The following is a 19,209-nucleotide window of genomic DNA, read 5'->3' on the forward strand; positions in this document are numbered from 1 at the left end:
AAGCACTTTTGAGGCGTTAGCTGTGCGCTTTTTTGAAGGTCACATGATTCAAAAACTTCTTCAAGAACCATTTTGAGGTGCTTGCCATTCATTTCAATGAAGAGGGGTGCTTTTGAGGCACTTTTATTAGCACTCCAAGCATGCTCCAAAGATGCTGCTTTTCAGGAGTTTTTCACCTCCCTGCCAGTGCACCACCGTAGTGTGAAAGTATCCATTCATTTTAATGGGAAGCAGTTGTCATAAGCTTTTCAGATACTTTTTTGAATGCCAAAGCACTTGAAAAACTCCTCAGTGTGAAAGGGGCCTTAAAGGGATGAGGTGGCAACCCTATGTGGTAATGATTCTGCACTGCTCATGAACTTAGAGCAACATTGCCACTCTCATGTAGGCTGTGCCAGCTTGCACTACAGTGGGATAAAAAAAACTGCAGGAGACATGGCTATTAGCATTGTCACTGCTGATTCACAAGCTTGTAGCCAGGCCATACCTAGTCCTGCCCAGTGCTTTCTGGATTGAAAGCATTTGGATTGCTTCTGTTTGCTGAAATTCTCCCACTGTCTAGGATGGGGAACAGGTGAGACACAGACAAAAGAGGACTTGGCTCATTCAGGGAATTAAAAACAAAACAACTTAACATTACTGTCATGCCTCCATTCCATTGGGCTGTATACACGATAGGATTTTCTTACAACAAATGTTCGATGTGAGCTTGTTGTCGGAAATTCCGACCGTGTGTATGCTCCATCGGACATTTGCTGTCGTAATTTCTGACAACTGTTTGAGAACAGGTTCTCAAATTTTCTGACACGAAGACTTGTTGTCGGAAATTCTGAGCGTGTGTATACAATTCCGACACACAAAAGTCCACGCATGCACGGAATCAAGCAGAAGAGCCGCACTGGCTATTGAACTTCATTTTTCTCGGCTCGTCGTACTTGTTGTACATCACCGTGTTCTTGACATTCGGAATTTCCGACAACATTTGTGTGACTGTGTGTATGCAAGACAAGTTTGAGCCAACATCCGTCGGAAAAAAATTCATGGTTTTTGTTGTCGGAATGTCCGATCAAGTGTACATAGCATAAGAATGCAATACTCTGTGCCAAAAATGAGAATAAATGAATATACTGTCTTTATTCATACATGATAATACAGCAGCTATTCAAGAACACTGGAATCATTAGAGAAAAATAAATATTAGGGGCATTTAACATTTATCTGTACATTTATCTTGTAAACAGAATTTTTAGGTCACAGTATAATATTCACTGACACGCATTTATGTTTTACAACTTTTTTTTTCTTATGTCTTTAGTAAAAACTGTTCCATCACATATTTACAAAGAATGGACAATAGTCACTGAGAAACCAACCTTTCCCATTCCTTCTACAGCAGATGTTGTAAGTATGTTACCCGTTGATTTATGATCCAACTACGGTTCTAAAAATGCAGTACTTAAAGAAAAAAAAATACTTTTAAAATATCTAACAGAAAGGATGCAAAATAACATTTTTTGTGCACCAACATTCTCACATAATTGCACTTTCCCTAATTTTAGAGATATGATCTGTTGCTGTGAACAATAGTCAAATTTAATTCCCACAGTTCTCTTTCATAAAGATAGAGAAGGCTGATAAAATGTAAGATTTTACCCTTCCTTACTTTTTACCGCCCATGTGTGTTAGTTTGTAAAGATCCCATGTTATCACTTTATTATTTTAGTATAGTCATGTTTTTCACACTCCTTTAACATATCATTCATTTGATTATAGAATAATGCACTGCAAGCTGAATGGCTCCCCACTGATTTTTCAACTATAAGGAAAACTTATCCAGTGGAAGAAATTCATGACAAGTTGGCTTCACAAACCCAGAATGCGTTGGAAGCAGAAATCCCTGTTACAGAAGATTTTGTTATTAAAGATCACTCTTCTACAAGTCCTGAGTATATGCTTACTACGCAAGCAACTGCTTCAGACTTTGTGCAAAGTACATCTCTCCGCTCAGAGGAACCTTTAATATATAAAGCTACTGCTTCAGTACAAGACTCAGACATTCAAGAAGAATCTGGGGATAATGATATCTTTTTGTATACTTATACTACTATTGGCACCTCATATTTATCTGTGTTTGAAGATATATCATTGTCTAAGGAGGACGGTTCTATTACCACCACCCATCCTCCACTAACTGTTACTATTTCATCAGCTGTAGAGCACTATTCAGACATTGTGACATCTGCAGTAGCTGCAGAAGAACCTGCATTGAGTGAACCTACTTTGAGTAGTTCACCAATTTATTCTGAAAGCACTGAAGAAAATAGTGGCCACTCATTATCACAAGTAACTGCAGCAATTAGTAGCAATGTATTATCCCAAGTAACTGCAGCAAATAGCGACAGCGTATTATCCCAAGTAACTGCAGCAAATAGCGACAATGTATTATCCCAAGTAACTGCAACAAATAGTGACAACTTATTATCCCAAGTAACTACAGTAAATAGTGACAACGTATTATCCCAAGTTACTGCAGCAAATAGTGACAACTTATTATCCCAAGTAACTACAGCAAATACTGACAACGTATTATCCCAAGTTACTGCAGCAAATAGTGACAACTTATTATCCCAAGTAACTACAGCAAATAGTGACAACGTATTATCCCAAGTTACTGCAGCAAATAGTGACAACTTATTATCCCAAGTGACTGCGACAAATAGTGACAACGTATTATCCCAAGTAACTACAGCAAATAGTGACAACGTATTATCCCAAGTTACTGCAGCAAATAGTGACAACTTATTATCCCAAGTGACTGCGACAAATAGTGACCACCTATTATCCCAAGTAACTACAGCAAATAGTGACAACGTATTATCCCAAGTTACTGCAGCAAATAGTGACAACATATTATTCCAAGTAACGGCAAAAAATAGTGACAACTTGTTATCACAAGTAACGGCAGTAAATAGTGACAACTTGTTATCGCAAGTAACTTCAGCAAATGGTGACCACTTTTTATCACCAGTAACTGCAGTAAACCGTGACAGCTTTTTATCACCTGTAACTGCAGCAAACACTGACAACTTAATACCACAGATAACTGCTGAAAGCAAGCTGGACATTCTGGTGGAAGATAATTTACTGCCTACAAAATTCATCACTGAAAATAGTATTACCCCTGATGATGGTTCAGGCTCAGGATATGGTGGGTTGTCCAAAGAAGAAAAAACTGTGACATGGGCATGGACAAAAACAACAGTGGAACCCTTTAAACCCTTAAATAAACAATCAATAGATATAGATTTAACGGAGGTAACAAGAAGTTATGAAGATCTTATTCAAGAACCTTTTACTGATAAATCAGTTGATCAGTATATAAGTTTGTCTATCACTGAGGTACTCTCTACTTTGAGCCAGGGCTCAAAAGACATTGAGATTTCTCCTAGTACAGCTGTTACAGAAGAAATTAAAAATCAGCCTGTCCTGTTGGAGAAAACAGAAAGCCTTTCGCCTGTATTGTCAACTTCAGAATACTTGAATTTTCAGCTATCTGTGCAAACACCACAACCTTCAGTTACAAATGGAAATACAGTTAACGAAGTAGACAGCCACTTTGATAACTCATTGGAAAATCTATCTTCACATACCGAAGGCACTACTAGTACTGCTCAAACAGCAGAACCACCATCCCATACAGACCTCATAATGGACTATAATGCTAACATTACAAAAAGTTCTTTTTCTAATGAAATAGAACCATTACAACCATATATCCCTGTTCAAAACCTTAGTTCAGTCCCAACATCTAATGAAAATAGCAGCCAAACTATAACCAGTTCTGACAAAATTGTTTCGATGTCAACAACTGATCTTACTAATGACAGTAATTTGTATTTTACTTCAGTGCCACCAAGTAAACCACAGGATGAGCTGTTAAATACCATACCATTGGATATAATAAAGACACATCCAGACAGTGACTCTGAATCTGTAGGTGAAGTCAATATACCTAACATTATTCCTACGATAGACAGAGGAGAAGTCATTTCAGATCTAGTGCAGTCTGAGTCAAGTCCAAGTGGAACATCTGTAGTCCCAACAAGTCTACTGATACAAGATGCAGGGGTCACGGTTGATGTACAGGACATTTCCCTGGAGTTAGATTACACAAGTACAGTTTATTTTCACCCAGACATGAGTCCTGAAGAGAGAAGCATGGTGGCAAATAAGGGGGACTCTACAGACTTGTCAGGTGTAATCTTCTCTACTCATGAGAGTGGCATGAATGTTTCTACACAGAGACGAGCACTTGTGGTGTTTTTTAGTTTGCGTGTGACTAATATGATATTTTCTGAAGATTTGTTTAATAAACACTCTCCTGAATATAAATCTTTGGAACAAAGATTTCTAGAACTGGTAAGTTTTAACTCTAAATGATATGTTACGTGATTGTGATTTATAAATGTTGAAATAGATTTATAAAAAGATGTAATTTAGAAATTACATTTTTTTTTAAACTGGTATTCTGAAAGAGTATTTCTGAAAGAGTATTTAATAACATTTGTATGTAATCAGTATGTAATTGTTTTAGAATATTAATTGAACTAAAGATATTTAAAATGAAGGTGGAGTGGGGGAGGATGGTATTACCCAACACACAGATGACTTCCTGTACTCAAAAGATTTAGGTGCACAGATACTACCATCTTTTGCTTGTTTTAGCACCGTAATACCATGCATTTAAGTTTTTTGTACATTTATGACATTTTCTGAAATGTTATTAATTGCTCTTTCACATAATGCAATTTTTTATTACAAGAATAGCTGTACTTTTAGGAGCTTTTTTTGCACCTCTAGAAATGTTTAAAGTGTAATATCTCTGAAAATGAGATTGATTATTTGGTCATTAAGTAAGCTTTGGCTTTTTAAGCCAGCATTTTTTTTTTACTTTCATGTTTGCCTTAAATATTCATCTTTTGGACAAACTGAATATAAGTTTTCTTTGGTGCCTATTTCTATTTTCGGATGTTTTTCTGCCTTTACCTCTCAGGAGATGTCCCGTCAACCTGTCTTTGCTAGATATAAGCCACCAGTGAGAAAAACAGTCATCTGGATGTTTTGTTACACTGTTTGCAAGCTGTAGCAGCAGAGTGGAATTATAATAAAAGTATATTACATATAATACTTTTCTTTTACAGAATAACTGCTTTTGTTGGACACATTTATAAGATATATTAAGATTATTAAGCTGAAAGACCCTAACTTTCACTGTAATGTAGTTCTCTTTTAAATATGGAGCTACTGAATGACGTCCTTATTCTCATGTATCTCTTACTTTGTGCATTTTTGGCAGTGCAAGTTAAATTGTTTTTTTTTGTTGTCTCCAAGACAGAAGCTGGTAGGAATCTAGAGTTAATTACTAATGTGTGCAGTTTTAGTAGATTAATCTAGTTTGTGTGCTTCGATATAAAGTCTCAGCTTACTAAGTCTTGAAAAAAACATCTGCTTACCTAGTCTCCTGCAGCTATGCATTTCACAAATATAGAAGAAAAGTTGAAAAATGCATGTTGTACAGACTACTTTTTTTGTATTCTTTGTTTCAGCTGGTTCCCTATCTGCAGTCCAACTTAACTGGGTTTCAGAACCTTGAAATAATGAATTTTCGAAATGGCAGCATCATTGTAAACAGCAGAATGAAGTTTGCAAAACCTGTTCCACGCAATGTTACAAATGCTGTTTACATCATTCTTGAGGACTTCTGCAACACGGCTTACCATACTATGAACCTAGCCATCGATAAGTACTCTTTGGATGTTGAATCAGGTATTGTCACAATGATTACAAAGTGACTGATAAGCTGTAACTTCACTTAATACTTGCAGAATCACCAGTTCCCATTATTCCAGCAAGAGTTTCTAATGGCACTTCGCTCTGTCCCTATATGAGAGAGCTGCAGGGAAAAGGCAAATGGGTCTGAGGTAGCGGTTGACTGTAAATATCTAATTTTGCCAATCTCTAGTTTTATGTGGGTGTATTTAGACATACATATTACCATTTAATCTTTGAGTAGAACCTAGTAATGGTTGTTGTGTGGTTATCGGTGTCATTAATTATAGGCCGTTTTCTTTTCTTTTTTTCGCAAATAATTCCTCCATCTAGGTCTACCAGAATCTGAAATATCAGCGTTAGTTTGACCGACCTTTTAAATCATTCCTCTACGGCTCATCAGAATGGAATATTATTTTGGACAAAAACTGTTCTTAGTTGCTAAGAATAATTTCCATTTTAACTTTTGATAAACGAATGTAACCATGGCTTTCATTTGAAAATCCTTATTTTTGTTGAGACCAGTTATCAGCGTATGTAGAGGAGATTTATTATAACTGGTGCACACAGAATCTGGTGCAAATGTGCAACCAATCAACTTCTAGGTGTTATTGTCAAAGTTTAATTGAACAAGCTGAAGTTAGAGTTTGAACGATTACTATGCACACTGCACTAGGTTCTGTGTGTATCAGTTTTAGTAAATCTTCCCCCTTATAGTTCTATCAATCTTCATCATGTAATATATTCCTATATTTTCTATTGCGCTGCTGATGCTTATCTGTGCTTTGGTCAAATTGCTGTGCTTTGGTCAAATTGCACTGCCTGATTAAAATAGGTAGAAATACAATGTTTCTGCTGAGAGACCAACTCTAGCCAAAACTTATTTTGATTTTGGATAGTGTTGACAAGATCTCTCTTCATTTTCTGTCCCTGTGGTCTACAGTAGGCCACAGCATTTGGAGGTTGGTAATCAAAAGTAACACTAATAAATATTACTAGAACAAGAAATGAGGTAAAATAAGTGTTGCTGGGACAAGATGGCTAGTAATTAAAACCTAAAAAAGTTTCTCACTCATTCTACTGAAAATAAATTTTTACTGTTTCACTCCATCAGAGGGAAGTAAGTGGGAATTTTCAACAATAGACACATGCTTAAACTATGTGAAACTCATTAAAACTGAAATGTATGTTTTCTCTCCTTTGCATAATCAGGAGATGTAGCTGACACTTGCAAATTCCAAGCATGCAATGAATACTCTGAATGTCTCATTAACAAATGGACTGGTGAAGGCGAATGTGTTTGCAACCCAGGATATGTAAGCGTTGATGGCTTGCCTTGTCAGAGCATTTGTGATCTGGAAATAGATTTTTGTCAGAATGATGGCAAATGTGATATTATTCCTGGACAAGGAGCTATTTGCAGGTAACATCCTAGATTAGAAATAAAACATTTAATATGTTTATACAGTTTACAGATACTTAGGTAGAACAGTGACAACAGTTTTTAATCTAGGTCATTTCCAAATCCATCATATTTAAAGCTAAACTCCAGGCACACAAAAAAAGTTGTTTCACATGCCAAAAAAATTGTATATCTATTCACCCAGTTTTGAGATTCACACAACACAGTCCTGTATGGCAGGACAGAAGACCTGAATTTTCTCTGCATGATATTTCTACCAGCTTGCTCACTATTGGGACATGAGTAATGTAGCATTCCAGATTGACTCCTTGTGCTCCTTTTCCCTCTGCCAGCCTAAGCTCTGCTGTACAGGAACTCTGAAGCTGGCCTTTGTAAATGACCTCACTGTGACCTCAATTAAGCTCACCTGTGTGAAAATGTAAAGTTTACAGTGAGAGTGCACCAACATCATTCTTTTGTATGTGAACTTTATTAATGATAATAGGAGCAAGGACTGCTAAATTGAAGGATGTTGAATGCTCAAAGATAGTGTTTTTTTCAAGGTTATCTTGGTTGCCTTTTAAAATTGAATACACACATCCATATATTTTTTGGACTGTAAACACAACTGTTACCTTTCGTTTCAGGTGTCGTGTTGGAGAAAACTGGTGGTACCGAGGAGAACACTGTGAGGAATATGTCTCAGAACCTCTTGTGGTTGGCATTGCTATTGCTTCAGTAGCAGGTTTTCTTCTTGTGGCTTCAGCTATTATATTTTTCTTAGCAAGGACACTTCGAGTTCAAAGTACAAAGGGAGATTCTGAGGAATCTGGCGGGTGAGCCTGTTTAATCAATTGCTTCTCATACTCAGGATTCCATATATGAAGCATTAATCCAGATGTTGGCAGACATGGCAGATGTACTGTATATATGTATTGCATCTGACTCTCAAGAATTCTTTAGACTAACACTCTGGGCACCATGTCTGATACCTTGTAAAAAAAATTCTTGGTGAGTTTTTTATGGTAGGTCTCAAAGTCTTTCCTCAATCCACCCCAATTTCTTGGGTGGCTTGGAACTGATAGTAGAATGCGATAACATGTGTGCATAGCCAATTTGTACAAACATACTATGGCCAGTTTCCCTACCAACATGTCTTTGGAGCGTGGAAGGTAATTGAAATAAACTCACATAAACACACAAGACATTTACAAACTATGCAGATAGTGTGCTGGCTAAAATTTAAACCAAGGACCTCCACTAAACCACCGTGCTGCCTGCTTGGCAAATACATGCAGAGTATATGATTGGAGAGCTGCTGCATGCCAAAATACCTTTAAGTAACATGATAACAATACAAATAAGACCATTGCATTTATTTTATATTTGTAAAACACTGATTGTATATTTTCTAATCCTCAGGAGACAGACTGATAGTTTGTCATCTATTGAGAATGCTGTGAAATATAACCCTATGTATGAGAGTGACACTACAGGTTATAGTCACTATTATAAGCGATACCCACAGCTTCCATCGACCAGTTCCACCAGTCCAGAGACTTCTGCAGACTTCAGCAGTGAAGAGATCAGACATATCTATGAAAACAGTGAACTCACAAAAGAGGTATATTGTATGCAAAAACGTATTTGTTTTGGGGCCTTCTTTGCGAGCAACTTGTTATTATGTTTAATAGTATAAATACAAAGTACTGGCTTGCTTAAATAAGTTGCACCCTCACTGGAGTTTACTAGCTATAAACTTTACTAGCAGAAGCACTGCCAACTTTTCCATTCAGGACAAAGTGACAGTGTCTTTTTATAATAGTCTCTCCTCGACCTCCTATACTCCTTGCCAGCACACCCCTGCTGCTCCTTCCTCTGCTTTAGCCAGTGACAATTCTGGTGTTTCTGGGTATGCGGGAGCTTGTGTTCTTTTCTCATAAAGTAGTGCACAAGTCTAGCAGCAAATTGCTAGGCTCAGGCACTTTGACATGATAGTGTTGTATTATTTCCTACAGCTGACACTGGCGATTTTAATGTTGGTTGCAACAAAGCAAAGAGTAGCGGAGTAGCATTGGCAAGGTGAGTATCAGTGGCTTGGGAAGCTCTTTACAAAGACGCTGTCACTTTTTCCCAAATGGGCAAGGTGATACTGTCTCTTTAAAGGTGAACCATACATACTTACCTTACCCTAATGCATTGTTGTAATGTTGCAGCTATCCTCTGCCGGGCTTTACGTGCTCATATAACCACTGATTTCTCAGTTCTCTATCTTGTCAGAGCAGAGATCAGTGACTGTCAGTCACTACTTTCCGCTCTGCCCCTGCAGTGCTCACTGGCAGCTGGCTTTGACTTTCAGTCAAGTGCTGAGAGTCAAAGCCAGCTGTCAATCAGACATCTGGGTGTATCCAGACAATATAGTTGGAATTCTTCCAGAGCCTGGAGTGGCTCTGTGATGTCAGTTGACTGCTGGCCTTAGCACTTAGCAAGTAGGTGTATTCCTGTGACCCACAAGAACAATATGCCCCAAAAACTTTAGCCATACTTCTCTTTTAAAAATTATTAAACTATAGAGTTAGCAAAGAAAATCATTAATAAATGCTATGTGAACTGATTTCAAATCCATGCTTAGAACAGTTGTTTATCACTATTTTATCCCAATAATTAATAAGTATTTTACAGTAATCACAGTGGCCCAGCAGTAAAGTGTGCCAAAATTAACCCTACAAATGTTTGACTAAATATTTATAGGAAATTCAGGACCGGATAAGAATAATAGAGCTCTACGCAAAAGACCGACAGTTTGCTGAGTTTGTGAGGCAGCATCAAATGTAAGCTATTCATCTCATTCTTTGAAATATGTCTGTAAATGTGTTTTTAAGCCTTCTATGTTTGATTTCATTTTTGTGAGTTTATGTAAAAAAACAAAAAGGATCGCTTAGGCCTTTTCACCATACAATATACAATGTAGAACATGCCAATATTTATACCTTAGAAGAAGAGAAAATAAATGGTGTTCTGGGTATTCATTGGAAAGTAGCCTATACAATTGTCAGTAAGTCAGTTATTTGTTGTATTCTAGCAGTCCCAGTAGGTCTATGTTCAGGTTTACATACAAGCCATGAGGACATTCATTCCTAGATAATAGATAAAGCCCATTAATATTAGCAAACTATCTTTACAGGCTTGCTAAAGTTATGAATCACAAAAACAATTTAAACTTGCAAAGGAAGAAATAGTAAAATGTAACTAATTATCCAAAAGCTTCAGCTGCTGTGTTATTGGGATGTATTGCATCAACAGAGTTACGCCTAATATTACATTACAATCTGTATAAATATAATATTATAACTAGTAAGCCTAAATCCATTGTAATCTTCTTTTTTTTTCTTTAATTACCAGGTCTGTGGATAATGTCAAAAATGCCAATCCAACAAGTTAACTATTCATATTTCCTCATCTTACAGAAAAAAAGGTAATATTTTGTTGGGGTAGAATTGATTTTCTAACATCCAGACACATATTTTTTTATATACTGTATGAGCCCAGTGTTCCATGTAATGCATGAATGACATTATGTAAAAGGTGTTATTTTTTAAATTTAGCTTGTAATTCAGAAAACATTTCAGATAATATTTAATACAAGGTAACTGGCTAAATCACCTAACCTCCTTTAATAATCAAAAGCCGCCATTAATATTAAATGGTTATATAACCTATGATTAAGTTCTGCTTATTTATTTTTTTAATAGTTAATCAACAGTAAATATACTTTATAAAATGGACTGTGTGCTGTGTTCAAAACATGCTGCTCTTTTCATAATCTGGCCTAAATATCAGTTCTTTTGTGTGACAAGAATGTGTTTGCTTTGTTCCTATTACAGAGTGATGTAGAACGCTATGAGGACCGGAGGAAAACATTTTTCCATTTCATTAGAAATGTGTTACCTCATGTTGTATTCAGAAGAAATGTATTCCCAACTGTACATACTGTAGTACTAAATTAGGAAATTCTGAAGACTGTATCAGATTACTTTATATGAAGATTGTGAAGAAAATTATTATTGTTGAGTTTTTTTTTTTTAACTACATTGTTCTACTATCAACTTTTGTATATTTTCTTTTCTTGTATTGTGTAGTTGTTTTTGCAACCACAGTACAGAACCTCAACATTTCTCCGAAAAGTTATATGTAACTTTATGCAGAAACGGATGATCAAGAGGTCTGCTGCTGTCAAGATTGAAACCTGAGATCGATTTAAGTGTAGTTGGTAGTAAATTCAACTGCATTCTGGTTAATATCTTGGGGTCTCCAGTGGCAAGGAATCCCCACCTGAATTCCCAGTGCTGTGATCGTGATATTCCCCATGGCTTGGGAACTTTTTGGGTCTATTGCAACATGACTGACAATGGCTGAAGCATAAAAGCTGAAGAAAAGAGGATTGGAACAATAACTTATTACAGTGAATCAGAATGACTGATTATGGAATTATGTGTGTGTTATGTAAAACTGCTGAAATGTATGTATTCAGATGAAGTGTTAATTCTGATTGAATGACTAATTGTAGAATTCCTAGAGATATTTTTGTAAGGTTCAAGGGCTGTTTTGAGCTAATAATTGATTTGAAATAATTCTAGGTTTTGGAAAATGATACATAAAACAAATCAGAGCAAGCATTGTTAAATACACATCTCTAGACAAAGCTTTTTTAATTTTTTGTTTACAAAAGGGTGAAAGGTTTAAAGCCTCTGTCAGTTGTTTATTTCCATCTGGGTCCCCATTGGAGAGCTTTTCCCCTACATTCTGCCAAGACAGGAAATGGTGACTAATCTCCCTAATCCCTAATCTCCCTACTCCTTGTGTAACCGGTGCTCCTGGTACACAGGAGATCGCGGCACTGTGTAATTTAGCTGCTCTGCTCTCCTTATCTTCCCTTGTAAATTTTGGTCTTCCCTTGTAGACAGCAGGGATAATCCAACAATGGCAAGGCTGAAATGATGGGAAAGGTGAGGCTGCAGATGGGCTCTGAATAGGTTGCATTGTTGGTCAATTTATAAGCTGCAGATGGGCACTGAACAGGCTGCATTAATGGGCAATTTAGAGGCTGCAGATGGGCACTGAACAGGCTGCATTGTTGAACAATTTAGAGGCTGCAGATGGGCACCGAGCAGGGTGCATTGATGAGCTGTGACCCTAATTTTGCTTCAAAGTTCTTTATTTAAAATGTAAGTTTTTTCCCTTAAACTTCCCTCCTAAAATTGGGGTACATGTTATACACCTGTGCGTGTTATACACCAATACATATGGTATATTTTTAGTTGAATAAAGAAGGGTTAGATTTTCTTCCACTGTTTTAATTGATTTCTATACCTTTCTATCCTGAAGACAACTGCTTCTCCCATTTCCTGTATAAATGTCACAGAGATACAGTAAGTGAGGGAAAATTTCCCAAGGGGGCATATACAGAAGTATAAACACAGCATAAACTATAACATTTTCCCAGTCCATCCAAAACAAAAATGTATTTTTAGTTGGAGGTGGGCTTTAATAATCCAAGACCATAAACAGGAAATAGTGGCAATTAATATTCACACTAAAGACCTGAGATTGAAGTTGCTTCACACAGACAAATTTGCTGTTACTGAGGGGCAAATGTATGAATTGGTATTCCTGCTGTAGGTCAGTACTTGTCCCTCATATATATACGCCATCAAAAGATGTCATTTTGGAGTTGATTTATTAAAGGAGTAAAGGCTGTTCACTTTGTACGTGCATTTACACTCTGCAAGGGAAATTATCCCCAGAGCTTAGCGATCGAGGTGAAGCTCTGCTGATTTCCATCACCCAATCATATGCAAACAAAAATTTATTTTTTTGTTTGTTTTATTTTTCTTGCATGTGATTGGGAATTCTTTGCAAAGTGAAGACTGTAAGTTCCTTGAGGGCAGGGACTGATGTAAATGTACAATATATATGTAAAGAACTATACAAATACCTGCAATAAAATAAAAATACATTTACTGAGCTCTGGGAAAAATTTGCTTGCAGAGTGCAACTTCACCTGCAAAGTGAACAGCCTAGTCGCCTTTAATAAATCATCCCCTTTGTTTGAACAGGTGCGTATAATGTAGGGTGCATAATATGTTGCCTGTTTTACAAGACACTTCATACAGAATAATGAGCTCACTTAACCATGACTTTTCATGGCAAGCAAAACCCCTGACATAAATTAGGTGTTGTGCCACACTTTATTAATGTTGACATGTTGGAATGCATCATCTGTAATGGAAATTTGAGTTGGAAGACCTGGTACTCCCATACACAAGGATGTGAAATATATATTGAGAATTAAGAATATTGAGATAGAAAAATATAGACAATGGCAATTTGAAATATATGTGTAAAGATCTATAAGAATGTATAGTATTGTTTTTTTGTTGCATACATGTCACTTAATTTCAGTGGCTATTGCGTTGTGTTCTTTCAGCAGCCAGGACCTTCTTTCTCTTCACTCTCTTTCTGCCCAACCCAATTTGTATTTTTTAATATTTATTTTTTTCTTTAAAATTCCCTTGCAGTGTTCCAGTATAGGCAAATAATAGCTATGACTCAAACCCTTATAGTGATAGAAGATGCTGCTGATGGAAATATCCTTATCTGCCTTTAAAGGATAAGTGCACTTTACGACTAGTAATTATTTGAGGCCCCTCCCAGTGCAGATCATTTTGCTGATAGCATATAATGAACTAAACCATAAGGCTCTGGGGATTTTTCAGTACAACCTACCTGCCACACACAACTTCTTCTTCAAATCTGTTCAGCCATCCAGTGTGCTCATTGTGCTTAGGCACTGTGGGCTCCCCCAATTACGAACAGCACTATGAGAAAATGCACCTTTACCACTAAAATTAACAGAATTTACAGAATACATGCAGAATTGGTGCACTGGCCAGCTGTAATGATTTTTAAGATGAGGCTGTGCAAGTAAAGTGAAGACCACTGGAGCCATGTAGTTCAGATAAGCATAAACGTTTAGCAAAATGCTCAACACAGGGGAAGACATAAAAGTGCACTTACGTTATTAGCACAATTAAAGCTGAAAAAAATTCTTAGGGGATCCAATTTGTTTGTAGAAGGGACTTTGGGGTTGATTTACTAAAGCCGCATGGATTTAATTTTGCAAATGCAATTGCATTCTGCAAGATAATTTCCCCCAAAGCTTAGCGAATAAGGTGAAGCTCTGATTGACTTCCATCATTCTATCATGTGTAAGTAAAATTTTTTTTATTTTTTTTTCCTTGCTTGTGATTGGATATTCTCTGCAAAGTGGAGTTTCACCACATTTACAAAATTTTGTGGAAAATGTCCTTCCAAAGTGTAGGTTCTTTTGCAAAGTGAATAGCCTATTTGCCTTTAAAGTGGTTGTTAACCCACTTTCACAAATTTACATACTCAGTTCTGTCTCTTAATGCAGTCTCTGTCTCTGTGTTTTATTTAAAAAAATGTCTCCTTTACCGTATCTCACGGAGGCACCCAGCGCTCATGTGACCAGCTGTGTTTCCTCTCTGCCTGTCTGACAGAAGCAGTGGGCCGCGATTCCCCTACTGATGCCAGCGGGGCGAGAGGAGATGCGGATCGGTCACGTGATCGCCGGGAGTTGCCGTGAGATATGGTAAAAGAGGAATATTTTTAATAAAGCACAGAGACGGGGGCACTGCATTAAGAGACAGAACAGATTGAATACAGCTAAATTTGTTATTCCTGCAGCAGGAGGGGCGGCACTGGCACTGGCACTAAGTGACATGCAGAGAGGGGAGGGGGGAGGACAGAGGAGGACATACACACAGAAGAGCAGGCTGCGGATGATGGAGGCGCATAAACTGACCACGCTGTCAGGGCTCAGCAGTCATGATTATCGTGGTCAGTTTACATAGGAAAGGGGAGAAACTGGCAGGATCAGCTAGGTTTTTTAGGTGTTACAGGGATCTAACGTACACACCACAAGCACTGTGCTGTTTCAAAAAGGAGCAGGATCCATTTTTTGGGGTTAACAAACATTTTCATAAATCAACCCTTCATCCATACTGTCAAAAAAATTACTTTTCCTATTTTTGTAATCAATCTTATTTGCATGTACATTGCTTGAATCATATGTACAGCTTACACTCTTCTCAGAGTGGGAGGAGGGTGCTGGGGTAACTTTAGCATTTATGCATGGAACATGCATCATTAGTAGCTGCTCAATGGCTGAAGAAGTCCACCAGATTAGAAGAAGAGAAAAAGAAGAATATGGAAGGGGCTGCTAGCACTTGAGAAGGGAAAACTGAGAAAAAAGTCATAATGCACCCCCAGCACAATAACCCTTATTACGTTCAACTAGAATCTCTCTTCTGTTCTACTATGGTGCTACTTTTTTGAATTCAAAGAACATACAAGATAAACTCTCTATAAATCAGCTTTTGTTTTTGCAGTTCGCTCTTTGCTTATATACTTTTGAATATATATATAGTTCCTAAACTCCCTTAGCTTTGTGCTGTCTAGCTAGAGGAGGGGGAGGGGTGAAAATTGTTATGGCCGAGTTTATATATTATTTATCACTTTAATCAGGAGAGAAGAGTACAAAGGAAGTGGACACAATGATTTTTTATTAGAATTAGGAATTAGAACACCAACCCATTTTTATTGATGTCTGTGCCTCATTAAGGAGCTTTAAATATCTGTCCTGTTTACCATTATCATTGAAAGGGATATTAATGGGGACACAAGTTCTCATGACCTAGGGGGGCTGAAGGAATTCCCTTATTTGCAGGGATTTCCTCTCACTTCCTGTTTGTCTACGAGACAGGAAGTGATGGAAAATCTCCTCAATGGTACCCAGATGGTAAAAAATAATCTGACAGGAGTTGTAACCCTCCATTGCTCTATCCAAAATGAAAAAGAACATTTTGCCTATAGTTCTACTTTAAGTATACATTATTCATCCCAAGACACTGACAATTTTAAACTAGGGAGTTGCCCACAGAATGGTACCATTAACAGTTAACATTCCCTGAACTGTGAGGTGAAGAACAGGGGGGTGTTACTGAAAAGAATTAGAGGTTTATACATTTCATAGGGTGAACGTGAGGGGATTTTAAGAGAGGACTTGAAAATTAAAAATGTATGGGAAATGGAGAAAATTAAGGTTCTGACTCTTGAAGGGGAAAAAAAAATATTAACCACTGAAGCTAAGTGATAAGTAACCTTTAAGGTGTGCCTTCTGCATTGGTAAACATCTCTTTTGTTTTGTATATATAGAGAGTGCACTTCATGAGGAACTTTCATTTGCAATAAATTAGAATCTAATATGGCACTTTCTACCATAATTAACTCCCCACAACACATGCAGATGATAATTTGTTTTATACTCATGGCTTTCTGAAAACTAAAAACAATGAGATAGAATTTCACTTTCAGCTCCAGCAGCCAGAAAGCCTGAGATCAAATTGCATTCTTTGGTAATGTAGACGCTACTATATCTGTTAGGGTGGACTTCAGTCCATCAAGCAATGTACATAACAGTAGCATGAAGTTCTCACTGCCTTTGCAAAGGGGACTATGGGGTAAAGCCTGATGTTAATATAAACGTTGTTCCAAACCATCTGATTAGGGACAGTTGTTTTTAAAATTGTGATTTTGGTTATACAATTTAATCATTTGTTGGTGGGTTGGCTTTCATTAGTGGATTCATATATTTCTAGTTTATTTCGTATTATATAATATCAGTATGATAACTGCTGCTGTTGTACAGTAACCCAGAATATTGATAAATATTACATTTGAGTTTTCTAGTGGAATTAACAAACCATTAACGGGCAGGCTAATTGTACCAAGTTGATTGATCAATTAACTTGGGTACAACCAGCCTGCTGGATTCTCTTGCGATTATCACTAGCTGCTGCTATAGCGGCTAGCAATAATCACTGTCTTCTCCCAGCGGGGATGGCTTCCCCTGCCCGTACCTGCTGGGAGAAGACAATTGCTGATTCCCCTTTCAACACTGTCTGTGCTGATAGGGGAATAGTGCACATTTCTTTCCTGTAACCTATGATTGCAGGAAAGAAATTCACACCATGTATGGCCTGCTTTACAATTTTAAAGGCTGAGTTATCATTGATTGCTGTGGGTTTATTTCTTTCATTATATTGCATTCACACTGAGTCATATCTAAAGCATTTAAATGCCATAATTCAAAGTAAATGTCATTTATACATTTAGTATGCCAGCTAAACATCCAGGCCCACAAATATTCAAATACGTAAGCATGACATACAATAGATACTGTATATAATTTTAGTGTAAATGATGGCAAGCCAACCAGATCCTGCAACTACTTGATGAATGTCACCCAATGGCTTATTCAATAGCAAAGTTTTCTGATGTCTTGTTACAAGGTTGTTTCAATATGTATCTACAACATGCTGAATTGTTTCTGTTTTTGTATTTTGATATTTGTTTCAAATATATTTACTTATTAGGAAATTGTGTGTGTTTCAGTTTGTACAACTAATTGAGCATTCTGACTTATATTTAAACAAAGTTCAAATCTGTAATATATGCTACATAATTAACATGAATTTATTAATTTAAATTTAAGGTAAGAGGCTAAGCAAAGATGAGAATAAAGAGAGAGTAAATATCAGTTAAATATTATGTGAAAATGTAACAAATATGTACACGTTCGTTTTTAACTGCAAAACACATTTCACCACATTTATCGTTTTTTCCATGGCTCAGCCAGTTTTGCGTAAAGGAGATTACACAAAGCCTGTTGAAATAGATTACTGGATCTATAGGAAGCATGGTGGCATTTTAAGCATATTACATCAGACAGACAGATGACCCATAATTGAACTGCAGAACTGCAACCTGTGAAATGTTAATTGATGGTGTCATTAATCTTCTAACAAACAAAGCTATTTGGTATTGCCCTTGAATAACCTTTTCTTTACTTATATGCTATGATTTACTTCAAGATATTATAGCGTTCCTGAATTTGCTCAGCGTTTTTCTGAAATTAAACACATCCGTTGGAGCAGTGCTGCATTAAGTTGCAAAAGGCAGTATTTGAAAACAATACCCATCCACACAAGATCTAACAGCAAATATGACAATTCTGTGTACATATGCAATTACAGATTGTACAGTGTCAATAAAACCAGGCTTTTACATTCACTTTTATGTTTACATTTTTTACATTCACTTGTATGTTTAAAAAGCTTTAAACATAGACTATACATTGCCTTTAAAAGGTAATTATGACTACAAATTATACAATAGCAAAACATTATGCTTCTTGTAAAGACCAATTGGCTACCAATTAAGTAATGAGTATTAGCATGGAATAAATATCTAAACACTTCAAATATGTGCCACAGTAAGAACTTCCTAGTAAGAAGTTCCAAGCACAATGCAGGAGTGCATTCTTCTGGGTTTTCATCTTCTTAGCTTTTCTAATAATCGATAATCATCAGTTAAGGGTGGGGATATCATCCTTACCTCTCAACAGCGTCAGAAGCCTGGGCCAAGGTATTTTTTAGGCTATATGTATTTGATGACTTGGGGTTGTCAGTAAAGTGTACTCAAAATTTTAATGGAACATCTGCTTTACATGGTCATTGCTGGAGTACCAAATAGGCAGAGTGGACACCGGCCTATGGGTCCCACCCCATTTAAGGGCCCCATGACAATGGATCAAAATAATATTGACCTAATCTTGAAAGAAAATTACAATGAAGCTTTCTTAAAGTGTTTACAAAAGATAAAAAATGAATCAATGCACATAAACAAAACCTCTACATTAAAGACTCTATACAGAAAACACTGTAATAATGTAATATATGTACCCAATAACAACGTAAAGTACTTAAACCATACATGTCAGGTTCACATTAAAGTTCATCTTCTTTCAGCTATCAGTTTGTAACAAGTTTTGGTGT

At 36.7% G+C, this 19,209-nt stretch overlaps 1 protein-coding gene across 6 annotated transcripts in view; it reads left to right on the forward strand.

The window, feature by feature from the left end:
• IMPG2 (interphotoreceptor matrix proteoglycan 2) overlaps nt 1-17,752 on the forward strand; it is a 109,117-nt gene extending 91,365 nt beyond the window's left edge. For all 6 annotated transcript variants that reach the window (XM_077482497.1, XM_077482496.1, XM_077482495.1 and 3 more), the window contains 9 exons: nt 1,316-1,401; nt 1,774-4,419; nt 5,607-5,826; nt 7,042-7,252; nt 7,879-8,067; nt 8,654-8,855; nt 9,983-10,062; nt 10,634-10,706; nt 11,116-17,752. In XM_077482497.1, coding sequence (XP_077338623.1) covers nt 1,316-1,401; nt 1,774-4,419; nt 5,607-5,826; nt 7,042-7,252; nt 7,879-8,067; nt 8,654-8,855; nt 9,983-10,062; nt 10,634-10,673 — 3,674 coding nt within the window. In that variant the 3' untranslated portion in view covers nt 10,674-10,706; nt 11,116-17,752. The remainder of the gene's footprint in view (nt 1-1,315; nt 1,402-1,773; nt 4,420-5,606; nt 5,827-7,041; nt 7,253-7,878; nt 8,068-8,653; nt 8,856-9,982; nt 10,063-10,633; nt 10,707-11,115) is intronic.
• Nucleotides 17,753-19,209: the final 1,457 nt, after the last annotated feature.

This window comes from Lithobates pipiens, unplaced genomic scaffold (assembly GCF_037356315.1).
Source record: "Lithobates pipiens isolate NorthernLeopardFrog02 unplaced genomic scaffold, aLitPip1_a1.2 Scaffold_16, whole genome shotgun sequence".
Lineage (NCBI taxonomy): Eukaryota > Metazoa > Chordata > Amphibia > Anura > Ranidae > Lithobates > Lithobates pipiens.